Source organism: Quercus suber, unplaced genomic scaffold, assembly GCF_002906115.3.
Source record: "Quercus suber isolate HL8 unplaced genomic scaffold, Cork oak 2.0 scaffold_137, whole genome shotgun sequence".
In the NCBI taxonomy this organism is placed as follows: domain Eukaryota; kingdom Viridiplantae; phylum Streptophyta; class Magnoliopsida; order Fagales; family Fagaceae; genus Quercus; species Quercus suber.
This window is the reverse complement of record NW_027069599.1, coordinates 851,270-869,115: the sequence shown is the minus strand read 5'-3', so window position 1 is coordinate 869,115 and position 17,846 is coordinate 851,270. Positions and strand designations below refer to the sequence as shown.

The 17,846-nt window shown below is 40.0% G+C and overlaps 3 protein-coding genes across 3 annotated transcripts; 2 read left to right on the top strand and 1 right to left on the bottom strand.

The window, feature by feature from the left end:
- The first annotated feature begins 1,281 nt into the window (after positions 1 to 1,281).
- LOC136068851 (ubiquitin carboxyl-terminal hydrolase 14-like) lies at positions 1,282 to 3,594 on the top strand. Its single transcript, XM_065776619.1, has 4 exons — positions 1,282 to 1,472; positions 1,617 to 1,747; positions 1,867 to 1,999; positions 3,077 to 3,594. The coding sequence occupies exons 1-4, from the start codon at positions 1,370 to 1,372 to the stop codon at positions 3,253 to 3,255; spliced, it is 546 nt and encodes a 181-aa protein (XP_065632691.1). The 5' UTR covers positions 1,282 to 1,369; the 3' UTR covers positions 3,256 to 3,594.
- A 5,941-nt stretch (positions 3,595 to 9,535) lies between these two features.
- LOC112007160 (uncharacterized) lies at positions 9,536 to 11,546 on the top strand. The gene is made up of 4 exons (XM_065776618.1): positions 9,536 to 9,914; positions 10,001 to 10,171; positions 10,250 to 10,734; positions 10,814 to 11,546. The coding sequence occupies exons 1-4, from the start codon at positions 9,632 to 9,634 to the stop codon at positions 11,324 to 11,326; spliced, it is 1,452 nt and encodes a 483-aa protein (XP_065632690.1). The 5' UTR covers positions 9,536 to 9,631; the 3' UTR covers positions 11,327 to 11,546.
- Positions 11,547 to 12,521: 975 nt separating this feature from the next.
- On the bottom strand, positions 12,522 to 17,615 carry LOC136068841 (uncharacterized). Its single transcript, XM_065776592.1, has one exon. The coding sequence runs from the start codon at positions 17,613 to 17,615 to the stop codon at positions 12,522 to 12,524; it is 5,094 nt and encodes a 1,697-aa protein (XP_065632664.1).
- Between the last annotated feature and the right edge of the window lie 231 nt (positions 17,616 to 17,846).

Here is a 17,846-nt window from a genome sequence, read left to right as displayed (position 1 = left end):
TATCCATAGCACAAGAGAAAAGATCAGGGTAAAGATCCTTTAAGGTAATGTGCCCACTCCAAAGATCATACCAGAATCAAATACGAAAATCCTCTCCCGCCACATACACCACATGTCCAAAGAAACTCTCTACGCCTTTCCTAATATTCTTCCACATTCCACACCCATGAGACCCTCTACCAACTCTAGTGCGCCAGCTCCCACTAGTCTCTCTATATTTGGTAGCTATAACCTGACGCCATAAATGATTGGTTTCACTCCTGAAATGTCATAACCATTTTCCAAGCAGGTCTTAGCTAAACAACCCAATCCTTTGAATTCCCAAACCACTTGCCTTTACCGGCCAACACACCTTATTCCAAGCAACTAGCGGATATTTGAAAGCTTCCTCAGAACTCCCCCACAGGAAATTTCTCTGGATCCTTTCTAATCTAGCTGCCACAGTTTGAGGAATAGTAAACAAGTATAAGAAACAGGTTGGAAGGCTTGAAAGGGTACTTTTCAGTAAAGTTAATCTTCCCCCTTTTGACAAATATAAATGTTTCCAACCAGATAGCTCTTCTCCATTTTTTCTATCATTTGTCATTCATATCACATTGTCTTAATATATAGAATAGAATACAAACCTAACACCTAATGTTCACGAATTCACTTTGCTCCTTTACTCATTATTGACCAATCCTTGATTTTGAGGGAAATGGACGAGTGCTTGGTGCAGGACAATCAAGGGAAAATAAAAGAAACATGAAAATTAAAAGATAAACCTAAGAATTAGCACTTAGGGTTGCTTGGAATCGGCACCAAGCAAAACTTAGGCATCAACACCTAAGGTGTTTGGAATCAACACCCAACTTTTGGAAAATCCCAAATCTGAATTTCTTCATTAATCAATCATCTATCCCCAATCTGAATTTCTTCATTAATCAATCATCTATTCTAAAATACAAATAAACCAGGAGCTTATATAGAGCTAGATCTTCCAGGAAATAAAGAGATAAAAGATAAGAACTAAGAAAAACTAATCCTAATTGAGCTCAAATACTAATCCATATCTAATCTCAAATCTAATCCCTATCAAAATAAAAGTCTACAATTATCCAATTTCCTATAAGATAATTACAAAAATCTGAAAATATAAAATCTAAAATAATTTTGGTTTTGTTCCTGCATCAGTGTTGTTAGAGATTTGTTTTCCATTTGGGGCTTTTTTTTGGGTGTGCAAACTTGCTTGCACTGAAAATTTGTATTAAGTATTATTCTTGGCTTTTATTTTTAATTAATTATTTATAATGAATTAACAGTTCCTGGGGATGAGGTAGAATCAAATAAGCCCTTGCCAAATGAAGATATTGTTTCCCAGCTTGTCTCAATGGGATTCAACCATCATCATTGTGAGAAAGCTGCAATAAGGACCTCAAATGCTGGCGTGGAAGAGGCAATGAATTGGTTACTTTCACACATGGAAGATCCAGGTATTTCAAATGTCAATCTTAAAAAGGACAGGGAAACATGCACTGTTATTTCACATGATCCAGCTTTGGAGAATTGTGACATCAATTGTTTTAGTCATATTATACTGCAGTAAATGATATTGAAGTGCTTTTTTACTTTTCCAGATATTGATGTTCCAATTTCCCAAGAGGCACTAGGTGCTGACACTTTGTCAAGTGTTGACCAATCAAAAGTTGATACTTTAATTTCATTTGGTTTTCAAGAAGAAATTGCTAGGAAAGCACTGATGGCCTCGGTGAGTATTTTTTGTAGCTTTCTTTCTCTCTCAGAGAAAAGGCTGAGTACATCTGACTACTAGGTTTCAAATACTGAACTTTTGTATCTGATTTTGGGTTGCATCCTAACTTTTTTTAGGGTGGTGACATTGAGAAAGCAACAGATTGGATTTTTAGCAATCCTGAAGCTTCTGTTTCATCTGATATGGATGCTACCACATCAAACACTACACCTACTCGTATCGATGCTGGGCTTCCTGATGGAGGAGGAAGTGAGTTCCTAATACTTCATAAGTTTATTGTTTCTAAAAGTTGTTCCAGCCTAGAAGGCATGGATACTTCAAACTAGTAGCCGTGTCATTATTGGACGTGGAACTGATATGGTTACTCAGCTGGATGCTTTTAGAATTTTTTAACTTTTGTCTTGCACTCTTACTCACTTTCTCTCTATCAAAGTAATTGCTTTTTAATTGGATTTATTACTTAGGCATATTTTATGACTTCTAGCATTTGTCATTTATCTTTTGAATTAAAAATTAACCTTATATGTTCTTAATTATATTTTAATTAAAGTATGCCTTGCATATCTTATCTTAAATTTTCAAGAATTGATTTATCACCGTGTCTATATGGTGTTGTACAAGTATCTTGTTCCTGTATCTGTATTTTCGCTTTCCATTACTGGCTCATTGGACTTTTCTGTGTTACAAGTGCAGCATGTTTTTGTGGTTGCTTTTACTTCCCTGCTATGAGAGAATTTTCTTCTTACTGTAAACTATTGTTGCATTCCTATTAGCTGCTTCCTTTTTCAAAGTTTAATGTGGTACAGGCGTACAGCATAGTGTGAACTCAATCTGAACAAGTAGTGTAGTAGTGCGTTTTTTAATTAAAATAATCAGCTTATTTGGTATATCTTGGTTTCTATCTTGATATATATCTGCTAACCATAGGGTCTAGGCTGATATGTACTACATAATAATGCTTATGATTACTGCTTTTCAATTTGCTTAGATTTAATTGTATTTGCTGCATTTTTGCTCATAGGTTTGGTTTTGATAAATTATTTCAAAACATATCCAAATAAAAGCAACACGTTAGTAGACTTGATTGAAATTACAGCTGTTATTGTGGTTGATCGTCAGTAACCAGACATTTTCCTTGATTGCAGTACAGATTCCAATTAATTATATATCTGTTTGTTATTTGTTAGTGACTGTTAAGACTTATTTTTCCTTTTCCCTTTTTCCTATTTTGGCCTGGCTACTGTTAAAACAATGATTCATAAATATGACTATTCTTGTACTTCTGCAACGTGTATTGATTAAATTGTTGTGACTTGCCTTTTTCAGGATACAGACTGATAGGAATAGTAAGCCACATTGGAACCTCGACTCAATGTGGTCACTATGTCGCTCACATCTTTAAAGATGGTAGATGGGTTATTTTCAATGATGACAAGGTCGGGGCATCCGTTAATCCTCCCAAAGACATGGGATATTTATATTTCTTTGAAAGGCTTAACAGTTAAGAGACACAGGAAGGATAGGAAACACCAAATCAGCATAACATAGGTACCATGTGATATCAATCTTAGCAAACAGCAAACCATGTTCTTGTTTGTAGGTGGCCTAGAGCTGTGTATTTGAGGATATACTGGATTATTTTTTTAAACATTTTGATGTTCCATTTTACTTGTTTCGGCCAAAGAAAATTTGAACTAATGATCTGCATGTTTTGTCAATATATTTGTTGTTGTAGTAGCGTAGAGTACTAGTAATTGATCAAGAATTAGTTCTCTAACATGGGAGTTTGGATGCTATTGGCAGCCATTAGTGCAATTATCAAATTTATTTGGTTTGGCACTTTTAGTTACTTAAGACTGGTTGTTTATAACATTTTCTCAATAAATTCAAAGTGGAAGATTATTATTGGCTGATATGGGTGAACAAAAAAGTAATTTATAGATTTAAATTAGAACCAAAAAAACTTAACTAAAATTTGTTGTGAAAACGTTATGGATGTAACACCTCTCTCTCTCTCTCTCTCTTTATATATATATATATAATATGATTTTTTTAAAGCAAAAAATGTTCCACAACAACTCACTTGAGTGAGATCGGATTGGGATCTTAAATCCGTATTAGGTTTTCCTAACAGAATGAATACTAAGAGGTGCGTGGGGAGGGAAGATCAAAGAGGGTTGGAGAGGCGAGACTGAGATAGAATTGGTGAAGCGGTGTTGGGTAGAGACTAATGACGAGAAAGATTTTCCTAAATTCGTTATCTGAGTTGTCTTATATTACTATTTTGTTTTAATTAGTGATAAACTTATAGTTTTATTGTCCCTCACTTATTTTTGGCTTTGATATTGGTTGTATATGTATGAAGCCATGAAGGTTTCTTATCGTTCAAAAGGGTAATAGACGGGCAGATGTAGTGGGTCTTAAGATTTGTTTGCTACAGGGTAATTTTGCATTACCCAATAGGGATGCTCTTACACGCCATCTTTTTTACCGTCCTTTTACCACCTTGCTAATTGTGATATTTCCCCCCTTTTATTTTTAATTAACATTTTGTTAATTAAAATTTTTCAAAATTTGAAATTTTTTAATGCTTTTAGAGTATTTACATCAACTTCTTCGAATTTTTAGTTAAACTGATCCAAAAAAAACTTTACTTTTTCTAGTTTAGCTATTTTTATATTTTATGTACACACATCAAACTCAATAATTTATTTCTTATTTCATTTAAATATTTATTTTTCTCTCTCTCCTCTTAGCATGTACCAGTATGGAAATATACCACCATTAGAAACCCAACAAAACTCACATTAAAAACCCCATCACAATCACAAAACCCACATAAAAAACTCCATAAGAAAACTAAATAAACCCAAACCCAACCACCATACTACCCCAAGGCACTACCACAACACCACCATAAGAAACCCAACAAAACCCACATAAAAAAACCCCATTGCAATCACAAAAACCCACATAAAAATTCCCATAAAAACCAGATAAACCCAAACCCAACCACCACGGCACCACCTCCACCACAAAACCACCATGACACCACCATTAGAAACCCAACAAAACTCACATAAAAAACCCCACATCAGCTGAGTCTCCATTTGATGCTTGAAGCCTCAACACCGCCACTCTCTGATCTTAGACCACCATTGATATCTATTTTGATATATGGGTTGCTATGAGAGAGAGAGAGAGAAAGAGAGAGAGAGAGAGAGAGGTATATTAATTGGTATTTCGGCCTAATGATAAAAAATAATTATTATGGCGTGGACGCCATTAGTTAATTCTCTTGATTTTATATTAAAAAAAAAATTATATTATTTTAGCAATTGGGCTGAAAATATTGACATAATATTTTTCTTTTGACAAGTAAGAAATGTTTCTATTAAGAAAACTACTTTATAAAGAAGCACAAGTATTGATATAATATTGCCTAAAACATTGAAACTCAATGGTGCTAATGTTTGTTTTCAGCCTTGCCCTAGTAAGAATGGGGTGTTGTGTTTATTTGGGAACTTATTTAACTTTTTGCTGAAAGTGTGATATAGTATATTTGTACTTTGAAAAATTTGAGAACTGGGTTGATTGGAAAGGAAAATTGTACGAAAATCACTTGCCAGACGATGATCGTGTACCTGACATGGGAAAAAGGCAGCTTGTGAATTTTCTTTTGTTTGGTGCTATATCTCTGCCATACTGCTAGCATGTTAATTCCTTCTATGCCTTGAGGAGGTATACTATGCATTAGATGCATGTTTCCTCCCTCTCACATAGAGGTGAACCCCACACATGTGATGTCCACTTCCATGTGAGAGAGAGAAAACATGCATCTGATGCATGATGTATTTTCTCCTATGCTTCCATCAGGTTGAATCCTATTTTCAATGCCATTTTTTGTGTGTGTAAATTTTAGTACGAGAGAGTGGCTAAAAACATGTGGGGTCCACTTTCATGTGAGAGGAAGAAAACATGCATCTGATACATTATGTATTTTCTTCTATGCCCCATTAGGCTGAGTCCTATTTTCAATGCCATTTTTTGTGTGTAAATTTTAGTGCGAGAGAGTGGGTAAATTTTATATATTAGAATTTGGATTTGATTGTATATGGAGAGTATTTTGGGGGTATAGCTATGTAGTCTCTCTTTTCACATAATAATGAAATTCATTAATTAAATTTATGGTAAAATTTTTTATTTATGTGAGAAGATGGTGTATTAAGTCGTACTATAAGGGTACCTAATAAATTCTTTGAACTATGATTCTCTAAAGTTTTAAAAATTTATCAATCCATTATAAAATAAGTGGATTGGATTTTATCTGTTCCTTCGTATTGGTTCGTCAATTCCTTACCCAAATAGTCTTTCAACTTTCATGGTGAAGTATCATTTATGTATTTGAATCACTATAAAAATAATACATTCCATGGAATTAATGGCAGAGCTGAAAACTTATCTTGGGGTCCAAATTAAAATGTATTAATATTTTTTCTTTTTCTTTTTTACGTACTGCATACAATTATATGTTATATGTAGTTGAATAAAAAAAAAATTATAAACATAATTCAAGATTCAAATGAAGTGTGTCATTTAATTGATTTCATTTTCAGCTAGTACAATATTACAAACTCTGTCCTACACACGTGTGATCAAACCCAATATTACTGTAATTGTAAGGAGGTCAGCCAAACCATGGAATGGGATAAAGTAAGGTAATCTAGGTTAAAAAAAATATCTCTCTCAAAAAAAAAAAAAAAAAGGTTAAAAAAAATATTAATCTTAAACGTCCAACTTGGCCACGAAGGTTTTGACTTCCAATGCAACTATACCATTATGCCTATCCTCACAGACCACAGCTAGCACCTTATCAAGTTGTGAGGTGTGACAACAAGCATGGTTCATTTTGTATAATGTTGTGCCACATTTAATAGCATCCTCATCCCCTTTCTAAGCAATGATACTGTAGCATTTCAAACCTTTTATGTATTTGGATTAGTTTTTATTTATTTATTTATTTATTTACTTTTGAAAAAAATTGCTAAAAATAGGTAGAAGTACAATTGTACCAAGAAAAAAAAAATGAGGTTTAAAAAAAAATGAAAAATGTTAATTCGATGATTGAAAACTCTCGGTTTTTTTTTGTTTTTGTTTTTTTTTTTTTTTTTTGTTTGGGGGGGGGGGGGGGGGGGCGAAGGGTGTGGTGAAATCAAATATATATGTTGACAGGAAGTGCATGACATGATCACAATACTGTTGTTCATTAATCAATCTTTTATCCCACGGAAGAAAAAAACAAAGATCGATAAAACATACTATAAATTTGGAATTATTCAGGACAGCATATCCATTTAAAGAATAAAGGGGAAGACCTAAGCAAAGCCATCCTGTCCTCAATTTGCTTGTTACACCTTCTTCAAGCAAATGAAGTGTTGATGATAACAATTTTAAGAACGAACAACTAGAAAATATCGTGCAAAGGGTAGGGGCTTGTGGACAAATGGGTGGGTTTGGGTGAGTTTGGGGTGGACATAATTGAGTTGGGTATATAAAACCCATTTACCTATTAAAATTCATTTAACTAATTGCTTTTAACCCAAACCCAATTATTAAGGGTAAACCCCAACCCACCCAACTACTCAATTATCAAAATTACCAAAGTGCTCCTAAAGTGTAAATGACCAAAGTACTCTAAAATCTTCACAAATGACCAAAATACCCCAAAACCTGAAAATTATCAAAATACCCCCAAAACCCAAATAAATGACCAAAATATCCCCAAAACCTTAAAATAACCAAAATACCCCTCGAAACCCAGAAAATGACCAAAATACCCTCAAAACGTAAAAATGACCAAAATAATCTCGAAACCTACAAAATGACCAAAATACCCCTGAAACCTAAAAATTATCAAAATACTCCCAAACCTATAAAATAACCAAAATACCCCTGAAACAAGAAAATTACCAAAATACTCCAAAAACATAATAAATGACCAAAATACCCCTAAAACCAAAAAAATGACCAAAATACCCTCGAAACTTAAAAATTATCAAAATACTCCAAAATCCATAAAATAACCAAAACACCCCAAAACAAAAAAATTACCAAAATACCCCCGAAACCTAAAAATGACCAAAATACCCCTGAAACATAATAAATGACCAAAATACCCCTGAAACCTAAAAATTACCAAAATAATCTCGAAACCTACAAAATGACCAAAATACCCCTGAAACCCAAAAAATGACCAAAATATCCCAAAAACCCATAAAATGACCCAAATACCCCTGAAACATAAAAAATGACCAAAATATCCCTGAAACCTAAAAAATAACCAAAATACCCTCGAAACCTAAAAATGACCAAAATACCCCATAAACCCAAAAAATGTCATAAATACCTCCTGATAGTGGATAAAATCAGTTTGGTTGAATACTTCGGCTTCGATGGGCTACAACGTTTGCAGAGGCCTGAAAAAAGAAGACAAGAATCAAAGGAATGACCGGGGTGGACCGGTCCAATATCCTCCGATGGTGAAGTTAGTGCCTTCCCTCCTGGAAATCTAACTGTAATGTAAGGATCTCAGAATATCGTCCCTTTACGTAATTCGGACCGGTCCTTATATAGGGTACTTTAGGGCGGTTATTTGGTTCAATAACTTCCCCCAGATTTGTGGGATCCGGATGTAACTTCTTTAACGGTCATAACCGCTGCTAGAAGTTACATACTTGGGAGAAATTGACGGGATAAGCACCGGTTGATGAACCACTTCAAAATCTGCTAAGTATTGTGTGGTCGTCCATGTGCAATGCTTATGGACGACCCTTTGTCATGCTGTTCTTTGGTCGTCCATGAGACTCATCGGTGGACGACCCTTTTGACTTGATTACGGGATAAACTGATTAGTCGACCTCTCAGGGAAGAGAGGTCTGGACGAATAGGAGATGACCTAGTTGTTTGGCAAACTGCATGTCATGGACGACCCAACTGGACGAACAGGAGATGGCTTTTTCGCTATCCCATCAGTTGCCCCCTTGTCCAGGGGTCGTCCAGGGATATTATTGGGATTTTATCCCTTCTGGACAGCCACGTGTCATGGTTTAACTCGTGGAGGAACTAAATCAATTACGTTTTTCCACGCGATTACCACGTGTCGTTCTCTCAGTGGACAGTGTCGCTTCGCTGACCCTACTCCTGGGCCCTATAAATAGGTACATTCTCTTTCTTGCCCCCTCACCTTTCTCAAAAACTTCCTTTCAGCTATCTCGTCCGTGACTCTCGTCTAGCACTCGTCTTAGTCCTCAGGTACTTCCTCTTCCTTTAGGTTTTCGTTTTGATCTTTATTTTAGTTATGTCTTCGTCTAGTAGCATGGAGAGAGAGGTAGACGAATATCAGGACGTCTCGTCTGGAAGTTACGAGAGTGGTGAGGGTAGCACTAGCTTTAGAAGTAGTTCCTCGGACGAGCAGTATTCGTCCGGGGTCCCTGGCGTTTCCCTAGAAGAATTTCAGGAAATGCAACGCAGGATGGCCTCTGGAACTGGGGCTAGCTCGTCCAGAGCACCACCCAGCCCTTCTCAGGACGAGGAGGAGGAAGAAACTATTATATATAGCTGTGCACCTGAGGTAGTGTCCCTCTTAGACGCTCCTAAGTTAAGAACATTAGTAGATAGATACCAAATTCCTATCGAATTTGGACCTCGTCTACCCAGGGAAGGAGAGTGGTGTTGTTCACCTTCTTCTGGTCTGGGGTATACTCGTCTTATCTCCTAGCTGGTCTTAGGTTTCCCCTAAATTCATTTTGTAGAGGTCTCCTTCATAGGCTAGGTATTGGTCCTAACCAGCTTAATCCCAACGGTTGGAGGACGATAGTTGCCATGCAAGTGTTATGGCGTGAGGCATTGGAAGGGGATCGTCCTATAACAGTGGACGAGTTCCTCTACTGTTATAAGCCCTCTGAAATAAAACAATCAGCTGGTTTTTACCAGTTCTCGTCCAGAGGCTCTCAGTATAGCTTAATAAGAGGTCGTAGCTCGTCTGATAGGCTCTGGAAGCAAGAATTTTTTGTCATTTCTGGAAACTGGGCTGGGGACCCAACAGAAGTTAGTAATGCCCCCTTCCCTCCTTTTACCAGCCCCATAGGTCGTCTTCGTCCTGAGGGTATGTTTTCTTTCCATGTTGCTTCTCTTTCTTACACTTTTTCCCAACTATCAATCGTCTAACCACCTTTTCTTTTATTGGTGCAGCTGTTACTCGTCCACGTTTGGACAAGTTTTATTTAGACCGCATTGACCAAGTACGTGCCTTCCCTAGAAGGACTTTTCACGACTTAGTCACTTTCAGTAGTTTAGCTACGTGGGGGCTTGGCCCAGAACCTACCCCTGAAAATTTAAGTCACGAGGAGACCACTCGACGAAGTAAGTATCGTCTGTTCCAGTACTTATTTCTTTTTTTTTTTTTTCTCTTCTTTTTTTAACTGATTTTCCTCGTCATAGGAATAATGACAATGAGAGAGAACAAGGATAAAACTGTAACCAGTGGGGACGAGGGTGCCCACGCGCCTCCTGTCGTCCAGAAGAGTGCCGTCCAGGCTGGGAAGAGAAAGTCCAAAATTTCGAGTGCTGTGGACCTAGAGAACCTCCCCAGTCGTCGAGGTTCTAAAAAACCAAAAACAACTCAGACTTCTCTTCCCAAGGTCCCCAAATTCACTCCTCCGACGGTGAATCTGGACGAGCCTCCTGTCAGTGTGGAGCCCGTCCAGATAGTTCATCCTGTTTCAAGTGATCCTCCTCCCCCTCCATCCAAGACTTCGCGTAAGCCTCATCTGCCAGAGGAACCAAATCGTCCCTCCAACTTGGTGCTGGACGAAAGTTATGCATGGAGGACGTTCAAAGGGCTCGTCACAGACAATGAAGTCAACGAATGTTACAACATGTCTGTGAAGGACTTTGAACGTTCTGGCATCCATGACCTTTTCAAGGTACAAATTTTCAATTCGTCCTTATGTACTTCTTTTCTTCTCTTTTTTTTTTTTCTAACTCTTCTTCGTCCATGGACAGGCTATGTCAAAGTTTTACACAGCGACGTGCCAAGCCAAGGAGCTCGCTGAGGAGACCAGGACGGCAAGAGAGAAGGTTAAAGAGGCTACCAATGAAGTTTTGTTGAAGAAGGGAGAGGTGATTAGGCTAACTGAGGAAATCAACCGTCTACTGGGGGTTGAGACGAGACTGAAGGACGAGGTCGAAGAACTTAAGGTGGATGCAATAGAAAAAGATTCTCGTATTGCATACCTGGAAGGTCAAGCTTCAGAGTTCTCTTCGTCCTTAGAAAAAGCACGTGAGGAAGCCATATCAGCTTTCAAGAAGTCTAGCGAGTATAAGAATCGTCTAGACAGCCACTATGCTGCTGGATATGAGGACTTCCGTGCTGATGCTAAGGACGCCTTCCCTGACTTGAACTTTGACACCTTCAAGATTCCTCAAGCTACAGAAAGCTCCTTGCTCATGACGGGTTCTGAGGATGTGAATGTGGAGGACGACGCCACCAACGAAGTGAACCAGGACGATCAGTAGAATATTCAAAGTTTTATGTTTTTCTAAGGTGCCCTAATGTTTTGGGCTTTTCTTTTCTCTTTTTTTTTTTTTTTTTTTTTAAAATCTATTCAAGTACAATTTCATCGTCCAAGTTTACGGACGAGGTTTTATGAACAATTACTCATTACTTTCAAGGGTTTTTGGACTGTGGTGGTCTACCCTTAGATTTCATGAATAAATGAATGAATGGTTTATTGTTTCTATCGTTTTGAATATGTTTTAAGGATTTATGAACATACCTTATTAGTATCGTCCATACTGTTACTTTGGCTTGGGCTTATGGACGAAGTTCCTTCATCACAAAGCTGGAGTAAAAATGAACCCTTAAAATACATCTCTAATTCGTCTATGAGTATCGTCTTTTGGCTAGTTCAATCAAAACTAGAGGCGATTACTTATTTGTTTTTGACGATAGTATTCTCAGCAAATTCTCGTCCATGCGATGGATTATTTAGCCCTTTGGGCTCGTCCATGGACTGTTTCTTCACACTTAATATTCGTCCATGGTTTGGACGATGATATCTCAATTTCTATCTCGCCTTAAACATGTTCGTCCATGGGTGATGTCTTTTTGTTAGACTTAATTGTTACTCGGATTTAGGACGATCATTCATTCGTCCTAAGAAACTTTCAACTCCTCCCTGGACGGGATTAAGTCGGCAAGACTCGTCTATGGGCCCATGGTGTTTTCACATGCGCATGGTTTGTCCATAGTGTAGACGATTATTCTTAAGGTTTGCCTCGTCTTGCTCTTGGACGGACGTACCTTGTTTATTTTTCTTGCTTTATCCTTCTCTAAAGGAAAGCTTTTAGACGATAAATCCTTGCGTCCAATGATTTTTCTCGTCTTTGGCCTTTCGCCTTCCGTGGATCATTTTGAATCATAGAAAACAAAGGATTTCCATACACTCATGCATATTTAAAACACACCATATGTATATTCAGCAATCCATACTATGTAATCATTCGTCCACAACCATGGCACATGCTTAAGAGCTTGTGCTTTTAGGGAATTTAAAACACATAATACAACATAACTTCGTCCATGAGCAGCATAAAATACTTATACACTTAAAAACACAACTGTAATAAGCAAACACTGGAAAATAATATTAAGCATTACTTTAAGCTTCAAAAGGTCTCGTCCATGCTAAGACTCGTCCATGATCACCCTTCATTGATAGTACCTCCTTAGGTGTTCAACATTCCACGGGTGCTCTAGCCTTCGTCCATCCAGGGCTTCTAAATAGTAGGATCCTTGTCTCTTGGAGTTGATAACTCTGTAAGGTCCTTCCCAGTTTGGTCCCAGCTTCCCATGGGCCGGGTTTTTGGTGGCCAAAGAAACCCTTTTAAGGACAAGATCCCCAACACTGAAGCGCCTGGGTTTCACCATAGCATCATGCCGCTTCGCCATGAGATTCTTGTACCTTGTTGTTCTTTGCTCCGCGTCCATTCTAACCTCGTCTATGAGATCGAGGTTAAGGCAAAGCTGTTCGTTGTTTTCCTCATCCTGATACTTCATCACCCTATGGCTGGCCATATGCACTTCTGCGGGTATGACGGCTTCGCTCCCATAAGCCAATTTAAAAGGAGTCTCTCCGGTGGGAGTTCTTGCCGTCGTCCTGTAAGCCCACAAAACACCTGGTAATTCATCCGGCCATACCCCCTTGGCCCCTTCAAGCCGAGTCTTGATGATTTTCAACAAGGATCGGTTTGCTACTTCTGCTTGTCCGTTGGCCTGCGGGTGGGAGGGTGAGGAATAGTGATTCTTGATTCCAAGCTGTTCACAAAATTCTCTGAAGGGGGTGTTGTCAAACTGTCGTCCATTGTCGGATACTAGCACTCTTGGTACTCCAAATCTGCATACAATGTCCTTCCAGACGAAATTTTTGACATTCTGCTGTGTAATTTTTACTAAGGGTTCAGCTTCCACCCATTTAGTGAAGTAGTCTATCCCCACTACTAAAAACTTCATCTGTCTGGTTCCAGTCGGGAAGGGGCCCAAAATATCCAAACCCCACTGTGCAAAAGGCCAAGGGGCCATCATTGGGGTGAGGTATTCTGAAGGCTGTCTAGGAATATTGCTGAAACGTTGACATTGATCGCATACCTTTACGTATGCCTTAGCATCAGCTTGGATGGTTGGCCAGTAGTACCCTGCACGGATGGCCTTGTGGACGAGTGATCTGGCTCCTGAGTGATTGCCACATGCTCCTTCATGAACTTCCCTCAATACATAGTTTGCTTCATCTGGAGCTAGGCACCTAAGGTATGGTTGTGAAAAGCCTCGTTTGTATAAAATCTCGTCTATAAGGATGTATCTGGCTGATTTAACTCTTAGCTTCCTGGCCTCGTCCTTCCCTTCTGGAAGCCTTCCGTCCTTCAGGTATGAGACTATCGGGGTCATCCAATTTTCTTCACCCTCTATTTGTAACATTTCTGGAAGGTCTATGCTCGGCAGGTACTGTATTTCATCCAACTTGCCCATAGCTTCATTGGCGGAGGCTTCCTTCGCTAGAGTGTCAGCTTCCATGTTCTCTTCCCTCGGGATTTGCACGAAATTAGCTTCTCTGAATTTCTTCATAAGGCGTAACACCTTCTTCAGATATCTCTTCATTCTATCTTCCTTGGCGTCACATGTTCCGTTTACTTGGCTTATAACCAACTGAGAATCTCCCAGGACGAGTACAGAGTCTGCCTCCACAGATTTAGCTAACTCCAACCCTTTAAGAAGGGCTTCATACTCTGCTTCATTGTTAGTTGTTTGATACTGCAAGCGAACCTTGTGATTCAATTTATCTCCTTCTGGTGATTGTAAAACCACTCCTACACCTCCCGCATACAGTGTAGATGATCCATCTACATGGACGACCCATCTTTTATTGCCTTCTTTGTCATCCAAGTCCTCACAACTCGGAGTAAATTCTGCGATGAAATCTGCTAGGGCTTGAGCTTTTATCGCATTCCTCGGTTGGTACCGAATATCAAACTCACCGAGCTCAACTGCCCATTGAATTAGTCGTCCTGCGGCTTCAAGCTTACTCATTGCCTTCTTGAGTGGATGATCCGTCATGACAACGATGACATGACCTTGGAAGTAGTGTCTTAACTTCCTAGAAGCTGTTATTAGTGCGAAGGCTAGCTTCTCTATCAATGGGTACCTTCCTTCTGCCCCTCTCAGTGCCCGGCTAGTGTAATACACAGGCTTTTGCACCTTTTCTTCCTCCCTGACCAACGCTGAACTCACGGCGTGTGGGGACACTGCTAAGTATAAATATAGTTCTTCTTCTGGTACGGACGGACTTAGCAACGGGGCCGTGGCAAGATAATGCTTTAAGTCCTGGAAGGCCTTTTGACATTCGTCCGTCCACTCAAACGCCTTCCTAAGAATCTTAAAAAAGGGCAGACACTTATCAGTGGCTCTTGAGACAAACCTGTTTAGGGCTGCAACTCGTCCTGTTAGAGATTGGACTTCCTTGATGTTCTTCGGTGGCTCCATGTTCAGTATGGCTTGGATCTTGTCTGGATTTGCTTCAATTCCTCTCTCTGAAACCATGAATCCCAAAAACTTCCCTGAAGATACTCCGAAGGCACATTTACTTGGGTTCAGCTTCATCTTGTACCGCCTAAGTGTTTCGAAGGTTTCTTGAAGATCGTCCAAGTGGCCTCCTTCGTCTAAGCTCTTCACAAGCATATCATCCACGTACACCTCTACGTTCCGTCCTATCTGTGGACGAAACATGCGATTCACCAGTCTTTGATAAGTTGCCCCTGCGTTCTTCAGACCGAAGGGCATCACATTGTAGCAAAATAGACCCTGGCTGGTAATGAAGGATGTTTTTTCCTGATCTGCCTCGTCCATCTTTATCTGATTATATCCTGAGAAGGCGTCCATGAAGCTCAACAGTTGATGGCCAGCGGTAGAATCTACCAGTTGATCAATACGAGGCAAGGGATAACTATCCTTAGGACAAGCCTTATTCAAGTCAGTGAAGTCAACACACATCCTCCACTTGCCATTTGCTTTTTTCACCATCACCACATTTGCTAACCAATCCGGATAATAGACTTCCCGGATGAACTGCGCTGTAGTCAGTTTTTGAACCTCTTCCCTGATAGCCTTCTCTCGTTCAGGGGCGAACACCCTCTTCTTTTGACGAATAGGCTTAGAAGAGAGGGACACGTTCAGTCGATGAGTGATTACACCTGGGTCAATACCAGGCATGTCGTCATGGCTCCATGCAAAAACATCGGCATTATTTTTTAGAAACTGGACGAGGTCTTTTTTCGCCTTCTCCTTCAAACTTGTTCCAATTCTAGTGAATTTCTCTGGATCATTTTCTTGTAATAAAACATCTTCCAATACTTCAGTCGGTTCTGCAACAATCTTCCTTTCTTCTATACTCATAGTATGCATTTGCTCGTCCATAGCCAACATGGCTAGGTAACACTCCCTGGCTGCCAATTGATCTCCTTGTACTCGTCCAACTCCGCATTCCGTCGGGAATTTAACTGATAGATGGTATGTGGAAGTTACTGCCTTCCAACTGTTCAAAGTTGGTCTTCCAATGATGGCATTATATGAGGACGAACAATCCACCACAAGGAAATTTACTTCCTTGGTTATCTGCTGTGGGTATGACCCTACCACTACAGGCAAGGTAATGGTACCCACGGGCTGTACTTTCATTCCCCCAAATCCTATCAGTGGCGAGTAAGCAGGACGAAGCTGATCTTGTCCAATCCTCATCTGCTGGAAGGCGGGATAATACAATATATCTGCGGAGCTCCCATTATCCACTAACACCCTCCTGGTTTTGTAATCTGCTATAAGCAGGGTAATAACAATTGCATCGTCGTGTGGATGATGGATCATTTCAGCTTCTTCGTCCGTAAATGTAATGGCTGGTTCGTCTGTTTCCTTCGTCCTTGGAGGTCGTCCAGAGAGTTGGACGTTCTGCACTGCTTTGAGGTACGACTTCTTTGCCTTGGCAGACTGCCCCGTTGACGTCCCACCAATGATAACCCTTATTTCTCCTAATGGTGGTCGTGATGGTTCTTCCATCTTTGCTTTCAATTTTTCATCTTTATGATCTCTTCCGACGAAATGCCTCAACTTTCCTTGCCTGATAAGATTCTCGATCTGCTGTTTTAAGTCATAACACTCATCCGTGTCATGACCATGATCCCTATGGAAGCGACAATATTTATTCTTATTGCGCTTGTTAGGATCTCCCTTCATCTTCTCCGGCCACTTCAAGGAAGGATCATCCTTGATTTGCATAAGCACTTGATCAAGTGGGGCATTCAAGGGTGTGTAATTCTGACTCCTTGCTGATGGGCCTGCCTTTCTGTTATCCCTGTCACGATCCTTCTTATCTTCCGTTCGTCCCTTCTTTGGACGAGGCCCCTGGTCAGGATGACGTGAGGGGTTGACCTCCATTCTTTCAACTCTCTTCCTCTTCTTAGCTATGATGGCGTCTTCTGCATTCATGAAATTTTGGGCTGAATGGACGAGCTCGGCCATGGATTGGGGCTCTTTTTCATACAACTTGTGAATGAACAAGTCTGAGTTAACCCCATTGTAGAATGCTGCCAAAAGTAGCTTATCGTCCACCTCGTCTACCGTCAGAGCTTCCCTGTTGAAGCGTGTGATGAAGGAACGCAGGCTTTCATTCTCTCCTTGCTCTATGGTCAGCAAACTGGACGAGGAACGTTTGTGTCTCTGTCCCCCAATGAAATTATTGACAAATAATTTGCTTAACTCCTCAAAAGAACTTACAGAATTCGGGGGTATTTTGCTGAACCATACACGCGCTGGCCCCTTAAGGGTAGTAGGGAAGGCTCTACACATGATCTCGTCTGGAACTCCTTGGAGATGCATTGTTGTCTTGAAAGTAGCGATATGATCAAAGGGATCACGTGTTCCATCATACGAGTCCAGGGAAGGCATTTTAAACTTAGGCGGCAGGGGATGCCCATTGATGGAAGCAGAAAAAGGGGAGTCTGTTCGGTGGACCAAATCCTCTATAGGATTTGCCCTTCTCATGTTCTCCTTCATCTCATCCATAACCTTTCTCATCTGATCCATTTCCTTCTCCAGATGTGGCACCCTTCGCGAAGTGGTGCCTCTTGATTGAATCTCGGGCTCAGGATTTTCTCCTCGACTCTGAGACTGTCCCTCAACTTGCCCTTCTCGTCGGTGCCTTTCTATCTCCCTAGCCAATTCTTGGTTTTGGCGGGTTAATTCCGCCATCGCGGCCGCCATGGACTGTATGTGTTGGATGGAAGGCGTCTGCGTGGCAGGCGCTGATTGGTGATTTCGCTGGGGATGGCTTGAGGCATCTCTGCTTCCCTGATGGCCTGGGCTTGTAGCCCTCGACCTAGTCCGAACCATTCAACCTTTTTCTCAGAAAGTTAAATTGCAAAACAATTCACGCGAGATTCCCACAGACGGCGCCCAACTGATAGTGGATAAAATCAGTTTGGTTGAATACTT

What these genes read in the sequence shown, in the direction of transcription:
- LOC136068841 (XM_065776592.1), bottom strand. Translation starts at nt 17,615, where the DNA reads ATGGCGGCCGCGATGGCGGAATTAACCCGCCAAAACCAAGAATTGGCT.
- LOC136068851 (XM_065776619.1), top strand. Translation starts at nt 1,370, where the DNA reads ATGGGATTCAACCATCATCATTGTGAGAAAGCTGCAATAAGGACCTCA. An exon ending in TTCACACATGGAAGATCCAG is followed by an intron (nt 1,473 to 1,616) that starts GTATTTCAAATG and finishes TTACTTTTCCAG; the next exon opens with ATATTGATGTTCCAATTTCC. An exon ending in GGAAAGCACTGATGGCCTCG is followed by an intron (nt 1,748 to 1,866) that starts GTGAGTATTTTT and finishes AACTTTTTTTAG; the next exon opens with GGTGGTGACATTGAGAAAGC.
- LOC112007160 (XM_065776618.1), top strand. Translation starts at nt 9,632, where the DNA reads ATGCAAGTGTTATGGCGTGAGGCATTGGAAGGGGATCGTCCTATAACA. An exon ending in AGGTCGTCTTCGTCCTGAGG is followed by an intron (nt 9,915 to 10,000) that starts GTATGTTTTCTT and finishes TTATTGGTGCAG; the next exon opens with CTGTTACTCGTCCACGTTTG. An exon ending in CGAGGAGACCACTCGACGAA is followed by an intron (nt 10,172 to 10,249) that starts GTAAGTATCGTC and finishes TCCTCGTCATAG; the next exon opens with GAATAATGACAATGAGAGAG.